This window comes from Narcine bancroftii, chromosome 1 (assembly GCF_036971445.1).
Source record: "Narcine bancroftii isolate sNarBan1 chromosome 1, sNarBan1.hap1, whole genome shotgun sequence".
NCBI classification, from domain to species: Eukaryota; Metazoa; Chordata; class Chondrichthyes; order Torpediniformes; family Narcinidae; genus Narcine; species Narcine bancroftii.
In genome coordinates this window covers 252303763-252319771 of record NC_091469.1, presented here as the reverse complement: position 1 = coordinate 252319771, position 16009 = coordinate 252303763, and the positions used below count along the sequence as shown (strand labels likewise).

The following is a 16009-nucleotide window of genomic DNA, read 5'->3' as shown; positions in this document are numbered from 1 at the left end:
AGGGCACATAGAACATTAGCCCCGAAACCACAACCACAGCAAAAACCAAGATCCATTTTAGTAAAATTCTTAAGATATACAACAAGAGAAAATATATTGGAGAAAGCAATGAAGAAAGTAAGAGAAGACAAAAAGCCACTGGAATACAAAGGTCAAAAAAATTTTTTCTATCCAGACATAAGTTTTGAACTCCTGAAGAAGAGGAAGGAGTTCAATACAGCAAAAATGATCTTATGGAAAAAAGGATATAAATTTATGTTAAAGTACCCAGCGGTACTTAAAATAGTTATTCCAGGGCAACAAAACAGACTATTTCCGGATCCAGAGGAAGCAAGGAAATTTGCAGAACAACTACAAAACAAGCAGAGAGATGAAAACATGTAATGAGAGTAAAAATGACCACGAACTATATGTATGTGTGTAAAGAGGTATATGTGTGTGTATATATATATATATATATATATATATAGTGTGTATACATGAATGTATCCGTACTTAGAGGAAAATATATAGAGTATAGACAAGAATTAATAAGGGAGTGAAAGGGAATAGAGGGAATAAGGAAGGAAATTAAAGAGTGACCTTTGTTACATATGAAAATTGAAATCTTTTCTGGGGGGGCTGGGTGAGGAGGAGTTACAGTCACTACAAAATCAGTTGACGTTTGCGAGTGAATTCGCAAATCCAAATGGAGAGGGGAGATGTGGTTGCCCGACAAGGGATAAAGGGCAACTCAGGAGGGGGAGGGGAGAATGGGGTTAAAGAAGTTTCAAATAGGAGAATAAGGAAAATGTTTGATGTTTTAGAAATGTTGTCTTATAAAGTGTTTAAAACAAAAAAGCAGAAATGGATAAGAAGGAAAGGTGATGATGGAGAAACGGAAAGGGAAGATAAACAAAGTATGAAATGGCTACGCTGAACTATATGACTTTAAATATTAATGGAATACATAACCAAATTAAAAGGAAGAAACTGCTAAATTTACTGAAAAAAGAAAAAATTGATATAGCATTTGTGCAAGAAACACATTTAACTGAATTGGAGCACAAGAAATTAAAGAGAAATTGGGTAGGACACGTAACAGCAGCGTCGTATAATTCAAAAGCAAGAGGAGTAGCTATATTAATTAGTAAAAATGTGCCAATTAAAATAGAAGAGGAAATAATAGATCCAGCAGGGAGATATGTAATGATAAAATGTCAGATATATTCGGAGTTTTGGAATCTACTCAATGTACATTCACATAACGAAGAAGATCAAAAGTTGATGCCAGATATTTTTTTGAAGATAGCAGATACGCAAGGGAACATATTAATAGGAGGGGATTTCAACCTGAATTTGGATTCAAATATGGACAAAACTGGGAAAAAAATTAACAGAAAAATCAAAGTAACCAAATTTATAATTAAATCAATGGAAGATATATGGAGGAAGCAACACCCAAATGAAAAGGAATATTCATATTACTCGGGTAGACAAAAAACATACTCAAGAATAGACCTATTTTTGTTATCAGCTCGTATGCAAGATAGAGTAAGAAAGACAGAATATAAAGCTAGAATATTATCGGACCATTCACCCTTGATATTGACAATAGAGTTAGAGGACATCCCTCCAAGAATGTATAGATGGAGATTAAACTCCATGCTACTTAAAAGGCAGGATTTTAGAGAATTCATTGAAAGACAAATTAAAATGTACTTTGAAATAAATACGGAATCAGTGAAAGATAAGTTCATACTATGGGATGCAATGAAAGCGTTCATTAGAGAGCAAATAATAAGTCATGTAACCAAGATGAAGAAGGACTATAATCAGGAAACAGAGCAGTTGGAAAGGGAAATAGTAAATGTAGAAAAAGAATTAGCAATGAAGGAAGATACAACTAAAAGAAGAGAATTGGCGGGTAAAAAAAATAAAATATGAAACACTACAAACTTATAAGGTGGAGAAGAACATAATGAAGACAAAACAGAAATATTATGAATTAGAGGAAAAAACGCACAAAATCCTAGCATGGCAGCTTAAGACAGAACAAGCTAAGAAAATGGTATTGGCATCAAGGAAAAAAGACAAACAAATTACATATAATCCAAAAGAAATTAAGGAAAACTTTAGAGAATTCTATGAACAATTATACCGAACTGAAAACTAAGGGAAAGAAGGGAAAATAGATGAAATTTTAACTAAAATTGAACTACCAAAATTACAAATAGAGGAACAAAATAAATTAACAGAACCATTTGAAATAGTAGAAATACAAGAGATAATAAAAAAATTACCAAATAATAAAACACCAGGAGAGGATGGATTCCCAATAGAATTCTATAAAACATTTAAAGATTTATTAATTCCTCCCCTCCTGGAAGTAATCAACCAGATTGATAAAACACAAAGCTTACCAGATTCATGTAAAACAGCAATAATTACAGTAATACTAAAGCAAGGGAAAGATCCACTCGCACCAGCGTCATATAGACCAATATCATTTCTTAACATAGATTATAAGATAATAGCTAAACTATTAGCAAACAGATTAGCAGAGTATGTACCTAAAATGGTAAATCTAGACCAAACTGGATTTATTAAAAAAAGACGCACAACAGACAATATTTGTAAATTTATTAACTTAATTCATGCAGTAGAAGGGAGTAAAGCGCCAACAGTAGCAGTTGCTTTAGACGCAGAGAAGGCCTTTGACAGAGTAGAATTTGCAAAAATTCAATTTACCAGAGAAGTATATTAATTGGATTAAAGCATTATATAAGGGGCCATTGGCGAAAGTGACAGTAAATGGATATATATCAAAGCAATTTAACTTAAGCAGGTCAACACGGCAAGGATGCCCACTATCACCCTTATTGTTCGCATTAGCTATAGAACCACTAGCAGAATTGATAAGAACAGAAAATAATATAAAAGGGATAAAAATAAAAGACAAGGAATATAAAATCAGTTTATTTGCGGATGATGTTATAGTATACTTAACAGAACCCAATAAAAGAATTATATAAGAAATTGAAGGAATATGGAGAAGTGTTGGGTTACAAGATTAACGTAAATAAAAGTGAAGCAATGCCAATGAATAATGCAGATTTCTCAAAATTTAAGAAGGAATCACCAGTCAGATGGCAAATGCAAGCAATAAGATACCTAGGTATACAAATATATAAAAATCTCGGCCATCTATATAAACTCAATTATTATCCACTAATGAAAAAAATTACAGGACGATTTAGAGCATTGGAAGGATTTACCATTAACACTAATAGGAAGGATAAACTGTATTAAAATGAACATTTTCCCAAGGATATTATACCTATTTCAGGCATTGACAATACAATTGACAGAGAAATTCTTCAAGGAGTTAAAGAAAATAATAAGGAAATTTTTATGGAAAGGGGGGAAACCGAGGATAGCACTAGATAAATTAACAGAATGGTATAAACAAGGAGGCTTACAACTGCCAAACTTTAAAAATTATTATAGAGCCGCACAATTAAGATACCTATCAGATTTTTATCAAACAAGGGAAAAGCCAGATTGGACTAGATTAGAATTAGATAAAATAGGGGAAAAGATACCTGAACACATATAAATGGGATGAAAAATTGGTACAACGTAGGAGTTCTCCAGTATTACATCGTCTACTCAATATTTGGAAAAAGTTTCATGTAGAAAAGAATAAAACAAATTACCAATTACCAAAACTAATATTGACGCAAAATAAGTTACTCCCTTTTACAATAGATAACCTTTCCTTTAGAGAATGGGAGAAAATAGGGATCAAAAGAATAGAAATTTGTTTTTCAGGAAATAGATTATTATCCTTTGAACAAATGAAAGAAAAATACAATATAACTCAAGATACAGTGCTGGCATATTACCAATTGAGATCCTACTTGAAGGACAAATTAGGAAGCAGTCTGAGGTTACCAGAGGGAAGTAACTTTGAATATGTGATTACAGATACAATGATAATCAAAAGATTTATAACAAATATGTACATTAAACTGCAAGAAAAGGAGAATGAGGAAACAAATGGTAAAACTAAACAAAAATGGGAACAAGATTTAAATATAAAGATAAAAAAGGAAACATGGGAGAAGTTATGTTCTGGAACAATGAGAAATACAATAAATACGAGGTTACGTATGATACAATATAACTGGATACACAGGCTATACATTACACCTCACAAGTTAAATAAATGGGTCCCAACAGTATCTGATGGATGTTTTCGATGTAAAAAAGAAATGGGAACAACAATTCATGCAATCTGGACATGTGAGAAAGTAGAAAAATTTTGGGAAGATCTAAACCAAATATTAAATAAAATTACAGAAAACAATATACCAAAAAATCCAGAGATCTTCCTCCTAAGTAACATAAAAAAATAAAGAATTTGGAATTGATTTGGATGGTGCACAAAAAAGATTTGTTAAGATAGCTCTAGCCGTAGCAAAAAAATGTATTATGTTAACCTGGAAATTGGAAGATAATTTGAAAATACAACAATGGTATATAGAAATGAATAAATGTATTCCATTAGAAAAAATAACATATAGTTTAAGAAATAATATTGAAATATTTGAACAAATATGGGAGCCTTACATGAAACACAATAGAGAAAACCTACCGGGGACATTCACTACCTAAATTAACGAAAGGGGAAGGAAATGAAAAGAATTGACTCAGTGGAATTTCTTGTTTATTTTTATTGAATGACAACATTGTTTGACTGGTTTAATGTATCTTAGATTGTGTACTTTAAATGGATGGGGAGGAGGTAGGGAGGGTGGGATGGGAGGAGGGAGGGGGGGGAGAAAATGACATTGTATATATTTGAAAAGGAAAATGTATGTATCATGGTCAATGTGGTTTATGGTGTGAAAAATAAAAAAATTTTTAAAAAACTTGTTGTGCTCACTACAGGATCTCCATTCGATTTGGCACAATATCTTACAAGTATAAGGAGTTGGGAGAATTGATAGAGTGTCAATATGGTAAACTTAAATTTAAATTAAATTTGGGAGACAGAGAAGTGATAGACAAGGGTTATAGGGAAGTAGTCACACTGAGGAGGCAGAAAGCAGGTAGATGGGTGACTGTCAGGAGAGGCAAAAAGTATAGGGAATCTGCAGAGTACCCCTGTGGCCATTCTCCTCAGTAACATTAACCATTTTGGATACTGTTGGGGGGGGTGGTGGTGAGGGGGTGTTGGGGACCTACTAGGGAAAAGTTACAGCAGCAGGTCTACCTTGGATAGACATGTCGGTGTGGGAATGGGGCACAGATGCCCCGTATGCCTCATGCACTGCCAAACTGAGGCCACCTTAAATTGGCACAATAAGTCATGCTGTCTGAGCACTCTCCAACCAAATGACATTGACTTCTTCTCCCCATCTCTCTTTCCCTGACCCTCCAGCTCTCCACCCCTTTCCCTCTCCAATCAGAGAGCTATCTTCTCCCCATCACTTCCCAGCTTTGTTCTCTTTTGCCCTCCCATCTATTGCTGCCTATGACTTTTTGCTTATTGGCCTGTGCTTCCCCAGCCCCTTCTTTTCTCTTCTCCCAACCTTTTTATTCAGACGCCTGCATGCTTTTTGCTCACACCTTGTTTATATATCTTTGCTCCCTCTGAACGCTGTGTGACTTGCTGTTTCTCCGACACTTTTGTCTATTGACTCTACGGAATGACAAGTTTGTCAGGAAAGAGCTTAGGCAAGCAAAAAGGGGCCATGAGAAGGCCTTGGTGAACAGGATTAAGGAAAACTGCATGGCATGCTGTAAGTGAAGAACAAGATGAGTTGTGAAAGAGTAGGACCCATCGGGGATGATGATGAAAATGTGTGTATGGAATGACAGAAGGTAGCAAAGGTTCTTAATGAATACTTTGCTTTAGATTTCACTGCAGGAAAGGACTGTGGCAATTGTGAGGACGACTTAAAGTGAACTGTAACGCATATTGATATTAAGAAATAAGTTGTGTTGAAGCTTTGGAAAAGCATGAAGTTGGATAGTTGCTAGGATCAGATGAGAGCTACCCAAGACTACTATGGGAAGCAAGGGAGGAGATTGCTGAGCCATTTGCAATGATCTTCGCATCTTCACTGAGGATAGGAGAGGTACTGGAAGAGTGGAAGGTTGCAAATGCTGTTCCCCTGTTCAAGAAATGGTGCAGAGAAAACCCAGGAAACTATAGACTGGTGAGCCTTACTTCAGCAATGTTCAAGCTGTTGGGGAAGATCCTGAGACCAGATTTACATGCATTTAAAGAGGCACAATCTGAATTGGGATAATCAGCATGGCTTCATCAGGGGTAGGTCGCATCTCACAAGCCTGACTGAATTCGTGGAAGATAAAACTTTGAACGTTGATAAAGATAAAGTGGTAGATGTAGTACATATGAATTTCAGTCAGCAACGTGATAAATTTTGCCATGTAAATCTTTTTCAGAAATTAAGGAGGTAAAAGATTCTTGCTTTGTGGATACAGAATTGGCTTGGCCCACAGAAGGCAGTGGGTGATTGTAGATGGTTTGTACTCTGCATGGAGGTCAGTGACTAGTGATGTTCTACAGGAATCTGTTCTCTTTGATTTTTATAAATGATCAGGAAGTTGAAGTGTGGGTTACTAAATTTCCAGATGACCCGAAGCTTAGTGGTGTTGAGGGTAGTCTGCAAGGTTGCCAAAGGTTACTGAGGGGTATTAATAGAATGCAGAGCTGAGCTTAGAAGTGGCAGATGGAGTTTACCCAGAAAAGTGTGAAGTGGTTCATTTTGGTAAGAGGAGACTGAGCAGTGTTGAAGAACTTAGAGATGTTGGAGTCAGTGTCCACAAGACACTTAAAGTTGCTGCACATGTTGATAATGTTAAGAAGGTGAATGGTGTGTTGGCTTCTTTAATTATGGAATGAGATTATGAGCCATGAGATGATATTGCAGCTATATAAGACCTTGGTTAGACCCTTCTTAGAATATTGTGTCCAGTTCTGCTCACCTCACTACAGGAATTATGTAGATAGTATAAAGAGGTGCATAGAGATTTACAAAAATGTTGCCTGGATTGCAGATCATGCTTCATGATAGGTTAAGTACACCTGGTCTAAGGGTGAGCAGATAGAGGTACATAAGGTGATGAGAGACATTAAATGTGGATGGCCAGAGCTTATTCCAAGGGCTGAAATTGCTAGTTAGTAGATTTAAGGTGTTTTGGAGCAAGGTCAGGGGGCATGTAGGACATAGAACATTACAGCACAGTGCAGGCCCTTTGGTCCATGATGTTGTGCTGACCTATATAAACTTACTCAACAATTTAAACCTTCCCTACCTTATTCCTGTAACCCACAATTGTTTTCGCAACCATGTGCCTGTCTAAGAGTCTTTTAAATGTCCCTATTGAATCAGCCACCACCACCACAATCCCTGACAATGCATTGCAGGCACCCACTATGCTCTTTGTAATAAGAAACCTACCTCTGATGGCTCCCCTAAATCTTATACAGATGTCCTCTGGTATTTGTATGTAAGGGATACGTTTTTTTCCACAGAGAGTGTGGGCTGGTGGCAGCAGTGGTGGAAGCAGATACAATGTGATATTTTAAGAGTATTTGATAGATACATGGAACTGAGAAAAATGGAGGGTTTTACAGTAGGGAAATTCTAGACAGCTGTTGGAGTAAGTTATAAGGTTGGCACTATGGGCCAAAGGACTGTACTATAGATTCTATCTTCTAAGTGAAAGTATTTTGGTCAGAAAATAACTGTTAAACTTTTTTTTCCGAGATGCTGGTCATATGTAGGACCAGGAAAACAAGCAGCAGAAGAAATATCACTGCAAAAACCTTATTGCATGGATGTTGGTATAATACAGCATCAAATTATGCATGTGCTTGGTTTTTATCATGAAAATTCTCGAACAGATCGTGATAACCACGTGGAAATCAAAATGGAGAATGTTGCAAAAGGTAAGATTTTTTTTAGAAATACAAAGCACTAAGTCCCATTACTGAAGTATAGAACACTGAGCATGTGCTTTCCAAAGATATATATGTAGGCTACTAGCATCAAACCACCCGAGGCAGAGTGCAGGTAAAAAATTAGTTTTAATAGACTGGTAGACAGCTAGGCTTTGAGGCCTTCGTCTTGCCTCTGTACAAGCCTTGGCCAGAATGAGGGGGGGGAGGGATCCCCCCCCCCCCCAACCCGGGCTTATATACAAAGTCACCAGGTGAGCCATCTGGTGACCTAGTGGTGTAATGACATCATGCATGACATACCACCACATTCGCCCCCCCCATAAAAAATTGTGACTGACCCTCCCCCCTCCACCCCCTCTGTCTCTTTGCACCCGTTCATAAGTCCAGTATTTGATGCAGTTTCCTCTTCCTTCTGGACCTTCGGGAGGCCAGGACAGGGCAGGTGGGGGGTGCCAGGGCCTGGGGGTCTTGGCCCTGAGTGAGGGATGGTATGTGGGTGCAGGGCTTCCTGCCCGTGGGGGTCTGTCTGTCTGCCGCTCTTCATACTGCTCCATGGGGGTCTGCAACCCTCCCGCATTGACCGTGGTTCCTTCCTCCTGATCCTCTGGAGCCTGTGATGCTCCTGTGTCGTCTGCTGTCCCATCCTGCTGATCTGTAAGGGTCTGTAGTTCTTCTGCGCCGCCCACATCTCCTGCTGGTGTGAGGTCCCTGGTGGCCACCGAGTCTTCCCGTCCACCCTCGAACCCAACGTAGGCGTAGTGAGGGTTCACATGCCTCACTTCCACAGGCTCCAGTAGCGGGTCTGTTCTGTGGCGTCTGCAATGCTTGCAGAGGAGGGCCAGTCCCGGCAACATCAGCCATCTAGACAGCACGGTGCCTGTCGCGGCTTTCCTCAGGAAAGAAAAGATACGGTCATGTGGTGTCACGTTAGTGGCAGTACACAATAAAGGGCGTATGGAGTGCAGAGCCTCCAGTAACATGTCTTGCCATCTTGCTACTGGTAGGTCCTTTGCTTTGAGAGTTCGCAGAACCATCTTCCAGATGGTGGCATTCTCTCTTTCTACCTGCCAGTGCGACTGGTCGCAATGCCTCTATCCCTGAGGTACTGTTGGACCTCGGTGCTCATAAAGGCAGCACCCCTATCCGTATGTATATAGCTAGGGTACCCACACAAACTGAATATAGATTGCAGGCACTTTATTACTGTGGCTGCGGTGACATCGGGACATGGGATAGCAAAGGGGAACCGTGAGTACTCGTCGATAGCGTTTAGGAAATAGATGTTCCTGTTGTAGGACGGGAGCGGGCCGTTGAAGTTAAGGCTAAGCTGGTCACAAAACCTGGTAGCTTTTATTAAGAGGACGCTGTCTGGCCGGTGGAACTGCGGTTTACACTCCGCACAGATGGGGCAACCCTTGATTACCGTCCGTACGTCCTCCACTGAGATCGGGAGGTTTTGGGTCCTGACAAAATGGAAGAGCCTCACGACTCCCGGTGGCCCAGCTTGTTGTGCAAGCTCTGCAGCTGGGACATGTGATTAGGGCCGCACAAGTGCTCCTGGACAATGCGTCTGAGGGCTCATTGAGCCTCCCCGGATGGTATAGGATGTTGTAGGTGTACTCAACAATTCTATCCTCCAGCACAAGATTTCATCATTCTTTATCTTCCCCCTGTTCTTGTTATCGAACATGAATGCCACAGATCGTTGGTCTGTGACAAGGGTGAAGCGTTTACAGGTCAGAAAATGTCTCCAGAGCCACATTGTTTCCACAATGGCCTGGACCTCCTTCTCCACTGCTGAGTGTCTTACCTCAGACCCCTGAAGGGTGCATGAGAAAAAGGCCACCGGCCGCCCATCTTGATTCAGGATGGCAGCCAACGCCATGTCTGAGGCATCGGTCTCTACCTGAAAAGGGACCGTCTCATCAATGGATCGCAGGGTTGCCTTCACGATCAGATCCCTTATTTCTTTGAAGGCTTTGATAGCAGCAAGGCTCAGGGGAAAAGTTGAGGCGTTTATGAGTGGGCGGGCCCTGTCGGCGTAATTGGGGACCCACTGCGCATAGTATGCAAACAGCCCCAGACACCTCTTTAATGTCTTTTGAGAATGAGGGATGGGAAGGTCTAGCAGCGGGCGCATGCGGGCCGGGTCCGGGCTGATTTCCCCGTTTTGCACCATGTAGCCCAGGATCGCTAACTTCCTGGTGCTAAAGACACATTTATCCTTATTGTACGTTAGATTGTGGTCCTTTGCTGCCTGATGAAAACGTTGAAGGTTAGTAACATGGTCAGCTTGATAGTGGCCGCAGATCGTAACATTGTCCAGGTATGGGAACACCGCCTTTAAGTGGTACTCGTCCACTATGCGGTCCATCTCCCGCTGGAACAGGGATACCCCGTTGGTGATACCAAAGGGGAGGCGGAGGAACTGGTACAACCTGCCATTCGCTTCAAATGCTGTGTATATCCTATTGCCTTTTCTAATGGGCAACTGGTGGTACGCTGCCTTGAGATCGATAGTGGAGAACACTTTGTACTGAGCAATGCTGTTGACCATATCTGCGATACGCGGAAGCGGGTATGCATTCAGCTGCATGAATTTTGACTGTAGTCTCAACCACAGGCTTCTTCTCCCTGGACTTCACTACCACTACTTGTGCACTCCAGAGGCTGGAACTCTTTTCTATAATGTTCTGCAGAAGTCTACGGACTTCTGCATCGATAAACTCCCTGTTTTTTAGGCTGTTACTCCTGCTCTTGGTGGCCACCGGGGTGCAGTCAGGCATAAGGTGTATGAATAAGGGGGGGGGGCTCTATGTTCAGGGCCGTGAGGTTGCAGTAACGCTTCCTTCTAAGGATTAATGGGGGAAGCGGCCCATCATGCACCATTGCGATGCTTTTCAGTTGGCACTGAAAATCCAACCCCAGCAGCACTGGTGCACAGAGGCGTGGGAGCACCAGCAATTTAAACTCCTCATATGCCATACCCTGGATCTCCAGAGTGACCCTGCAGAAGTGGTTGCCCTTAGTCACATGTTTGTTAGATGCCATTAGGATCTGATGGTCACTGGGGTACGTTTTTAATGCGAGGTGTTCTACCAACCCTTGGTCTATAAAACTCTCGGTACTGCCACTATCTACCAAACAATTTACAGTAACCCCGTTAACCTTAATACTATCAGTCGCATCCAATAGGTCATGCGGACTCACCTGATTCAGTCATAATGAGGCCAGCCTGGCGCTTCCTCCAATCTGATAGGAGCTTTCATCCCAACCTCGATCGTAATACTCGGTACCAAAGCCGTCATCTGGTCGCTGTGTCCTCTGCCCGGCATCCCAAGATGGCTGACAGCACATGGCACTCTGCTTCGTCTTGCCTCTGGGGGAAGGATAAGATCTTTCCCGCCTCTCATTTGCGTGAGAGAGGGCTTTGGCGGGAGCCTTGAGGTTTCTGCATACTTTTGCATAATGCCCCTAGTTCGAGCAGTCCTTCTCCTGAGCTGGAGTGCTTTAGCTGCCCGCAAAAAACGCACTTGGAAGAGTCTAATGAGGCAGTTGCTGCAGAATGTTGCCCTTGTTCACCCCTGTAAGTGGCCCACGGGTCCGGCTCAATGTACTCCTCTAGCTCCCTCCTAGAGTCCTCCAGAGCCTCCGCAATGGTTTCAGCCTCATCTAGCCTCACTGTCCCCACTTCATCTAGCCTCACTGTCCCCTTTTCCAACAGTCTCTGTCTTATCTCCGTTGACCTGACCCCGGCTACGATTCTGTCCCTCACCAGGTCGTCTGCGTACTCTTGGGCAGATACTGTCTTAAAATTGCAAGCCCTCGCCAAATCCTTTAGTGCGAGTATAAAGTCTCTAACAGACTCCACAGCTTGCTGCGATCTGGTCATGAGTCTGTGCCTGGAGTGCAGCTCACTGTGCCCCCTATTATAATGTCTTTGCAGAGTGTCCGTTGCTTCCTGGTATGATTGGCATCCTGAATTAATGAGTACGGACGATCTCCCAGCTGAGCCAGCAGTAGCATCAGCATTTCCTCCTCTGATGCACCCTCTCCCCCTGCGTAATTTAAAAAACACCTATACCACCTGGGGATAGGGATCCAGCTCAAGCTTCTCTGGCTGCAGTACCTAGCTGAGCCTCAGCTTGTGGTTCGATAGCTGGGGAGTAGGTGCATGCTGGGCCTGATCCCTCTTACACGTGGTTGCTCACCCTTGCGGAGACGCGGATCCCCTCTGGGGAATTGGAGACAGTTGGGGGTGGCTCTGGGGTAACAGCCCGTTCTCCTCCCGATCCTGCCAGTAAACCGCGATCGGCAAGACGACTTGCTGTATGCCTTTCACCCGTGTCTGGCATGACTTCTGGTCGTACACCAGGTACCCCGCATGCTGCCCCGGTGAGTTCGCAAACAGGTAGGGCACTCTGCTGCTCGTTACTTATCCTGGGATCCCTGCGTGCTGCACAGCTGATCCTGGTCCCGGTAAGTTCGCAAACAGGTAGGGCACTCTGCTGCTCATTACTTGCCCTGGGATCCCTGCGTGCTGCACGGCTGATCCTGGTCCCGGTGAGTTTGTGAACAGGTAGGGCACTCTGCCGCTCGTTACCTGTCCCAGGGTGTTTCTGACCCCTCCGAAATCCACCACGACTGTGGGGTGGGCTCCCCCATCACTCTCGATCCCGATCTCGCAGCTTTCTGGCTGGTCCGTTTTCGGCTGCACATGCTCAGGGCCCATTTCTGTTCCTGGGTCCCTGAGTCGGGTCTCAGCTGAGTCGAGGTTTACTGGGGTGTCCATTCTGGAGATGTTTTGCAGTCTATTAAATTGTAGGCTACTAGAATCAAACCACATGAGGCAGAGTGCAGGTAAAACACTAGTTTTAATAGACTGGTATACAGTTAGGCTTTGAGGCCTTGGTCTTGCCTCTGTACAAGCCTAGGCCAGAATGAGGGGGAAGGGATTTCCCCCCCCCACCCACCGGGCTATATACAAGGTCACCAGTTGAGCCACCTGGTGACATAGTGGTTCTAAATTGTCACTGGACTGTGATTTGTGTTGTGCTTGGTGCTTGTGTGAAATGTTAAATATTAACTGTGACCATTCAGTCCCTCCTGTCCATACTATCCCTTACATTGATAATCCAATTTTGCTAAAATGGTAGCTCATAATACATGATAGGCATGGAATTTTTATTTAGATAACAATCTGGAACTGAAAAAGCTAGTCTTAATAATGATGACATAATTACATTTAAAGTAAGTGAAGCACGGTTAGTGTAGTGCTACCTTTCAGGAGTTTGTACATTCTCAATGTCTGGTGTGTTTCCTCTGGGTACTCATTTCATCCCACCATTCAAAAAAAACATACTGGGGGTGTAGATCAATTGGATGTAATTGGGCAGCATGGGTTCATGGCCGAAAGGGCCTGTAACTGTGCTGCTTTTCTAAATTTTAAAAATTAAATGTAAAACTACTGGATGCATCTTGTTCATTCATGATCTTCAGGACAGTAAATCTGTAATTTTTACCCAATCTGGGCCATTTTTTTGTGAAATTCAGAGCAAAGCATGCTCTGTGAATGACTGGGCCTTTTCAGTAGTTTGACCTATCCCAGGAGGGTCCTTTTGGGAAGCAAAGTGCTTCATTTTGATTATGACTATCTGTGGAGGTCACTTGGAGAGACTGCTTCCTTTTAAGTGCGACTCGCAGTGAAGTTACTTGGAGAAACCGGTACCAGAGTCTTTGAAGCTTCATAGAGGCTGCCCAGTTAGAGTCTTCCTATAAAAGGTCTAGGAGTGTTGTGACTTCAGCTTGTGTGGATGAACATTTCTTCAAAGGCAATGCAAGAAGAGTTTGTGAGTCTGTAGCAGCCACAACTTAAATCTTCCTGTGATGCACTGTAGTGACAGTAAACAGACACAAGATTCAAAGATTGAACAACAGGCTTTATTCAGCTGCAAGGTCTCTGCTGGGGCTAGCTGTGCTCTGCTCCCAAGTAACTGACCTCAAGAGGGGCCAGATGTGGCTTATATCCCAGGCAGATGATTAGCAGCTGACTGGGTGGGGTTTGGTCCATTTAGGTCAACTGATTGACAGGCGGCCATGTGTTGTCTGTCCTCCAGTGATCTTCCTGCAGGTACAGTGGTCACCTCCTGCAGTAGGCTAGTGGTGTATCACCACACTTCCCATCAACATTAATTCTGGGCATCAAATTTCAAAGGCCTATGCTTCAACGCTGAATTTAAGGGTTAAGACTATAGTTTAAGAGTAAGAAACAAAATAAGTGTTTTAAAGTTAAACACTGGTTCATTGCCTATTGATGCTCGTTACAGAGGTTCATAACACATAATATCTTTGAATTCTTAGCCTAGGCCTCTGCATTACTAGTGCAATTTAACTAAAATACCATCACCACCTTGCTAGAAAATGCAAGGACTTTGGCCTAGAGAATAGAATAAACAGGAGCTTTAAAGTAAACAAGCCAAGGGAATGACTTGGGTTAAGATAAACAAAGTGTGTCAAGAAGACATACAAATAAAAGTGCACTAACAAATCAGGTCCAAGTGAAAAAAAAACTGGTAAAAAGAGCAAAAGAGAAAAAAAAAGCTAAGATTTCTAAAAATGTTATTAAAATGAATATAGATTCTTGGCCATAAAGGAGTATTGAAATGTGATATTTGGCTCATATTCTCTTGAATACTAGTCAGGCTTGAAGGGCATAATGGCCTATTCTATTCATTTTGTATGTTCCTATGATTGGTAAAAGTAGGTATACAAATAATATTTGGAAATGTTAAAATGCATATATGGATTGAATGGAAAAGTATGTTCAAATTTTGTAATTTGTGTTGTTTAACGCAGAAATGGTCAGAAATTAGTTTATCTTTGAAAACTTTTGATTCCCATTGTGCGGAGAGAACCAGTATTAGGTGTTTTGATTTCTACATATACTGTATTGATCCTAATGGAAGACCTTATAATTATATGTAAATCTGACATTTTATCCCCACTCATTTAAATCTGTGAACATCTGTGATAAATTAATGTTTCAATTAATACTACTACATTACAGGGTCAGTGTCATTTGGGGGGGTATTCATTGTGCCTCCACCCATCCAGTCTGATGCTGCCAAAAACTCAGTGCCCTTGGCTACAGTTACTCTAATACCTCTCAATTAGATTTGTTTTTTTTTATATCTTTATTGAGTGTAAAATATAAATCCTACATACGAAATCTTCTAATATAACAAACAACAGGTCATATCATATATATATATATATAACAAATTAAATATGTAGATTGAAAACCTATCCATAATTATTTATTTAACAATATTTCTTTAAATCATCAGTATGATAATTAACCATCTATCTGTTTTTCATAATATATGCCAATTTAGTTCTAGATAGAAAATAAATAAGACAAATTAAACAATCCCTTTAAATAAACAAAGGGTAAATTCTGTCTTATTTAATGATATGATCGATGACACATATTTAATCCCATATTTAACAAGTTAATTTAAAAAAGATAGAGGAAAAAAGAAAACAAAAAAAAAACTAAAACTAAATCTAATCTCACCCCTCCCTCTAACCAAGGTTAACTTGTAAAAACTGAGAAAATATGGATCGAATAGTGACCTCCCCAGACACTAGACAGAGAGTCTCCGGAGCATCCAGACTTCTTAAATCTTCCAATTATGATAGTAATCTATGAATGGGCCCCACATCTTGTCAAATTGAAACTTTCCATCTTTAATGTTGTATCTAATTTTATCCAAGCTTAAACAGGTCATAATATCATGTAATCACTGAGCATGAGTAGGTGGGGAATCATCCTTCCATTTTATTAAAATTGCTCATCTAGCTATCAATGAGGTAAAAGCTAGAATTTTCTCATGGGTTGAAGTCAAGAGTATCCTCTTCTTGAGAAAAGCCAAACAAAGCAATGAGAGGGCATGGTTCTTTTTTTATTTGTTCTAATGCCGACTCTGCTACATTACAAATACTTGCTTCATAAATAAATGGATTTTT

At 41.1% G+C, this 16009-nt stretch overlaps 1 protein-coding gene across 1 annotated transcript in view; it reads left to right on the top strand.

The window, feature by feature from the left end:
- The window catches only part of LOC138755409 (astacin-like metalloendopeptidase), a 91024-nt gene that overhangs the window by 19896 nt on the left and 55119 nt on the right, over positions 1-16009 (top strand). Inside the window, exon 6 of the mRNA XM_069921384.1 lies at positions 7788-7969. Within this exon, the coding sequence (XP_069777485.1) occupies positions 7788-7969 (182 nt within the window). The remainder of the gene's footprint in view (positions 1-7787; positions 7970-16009) is intronic.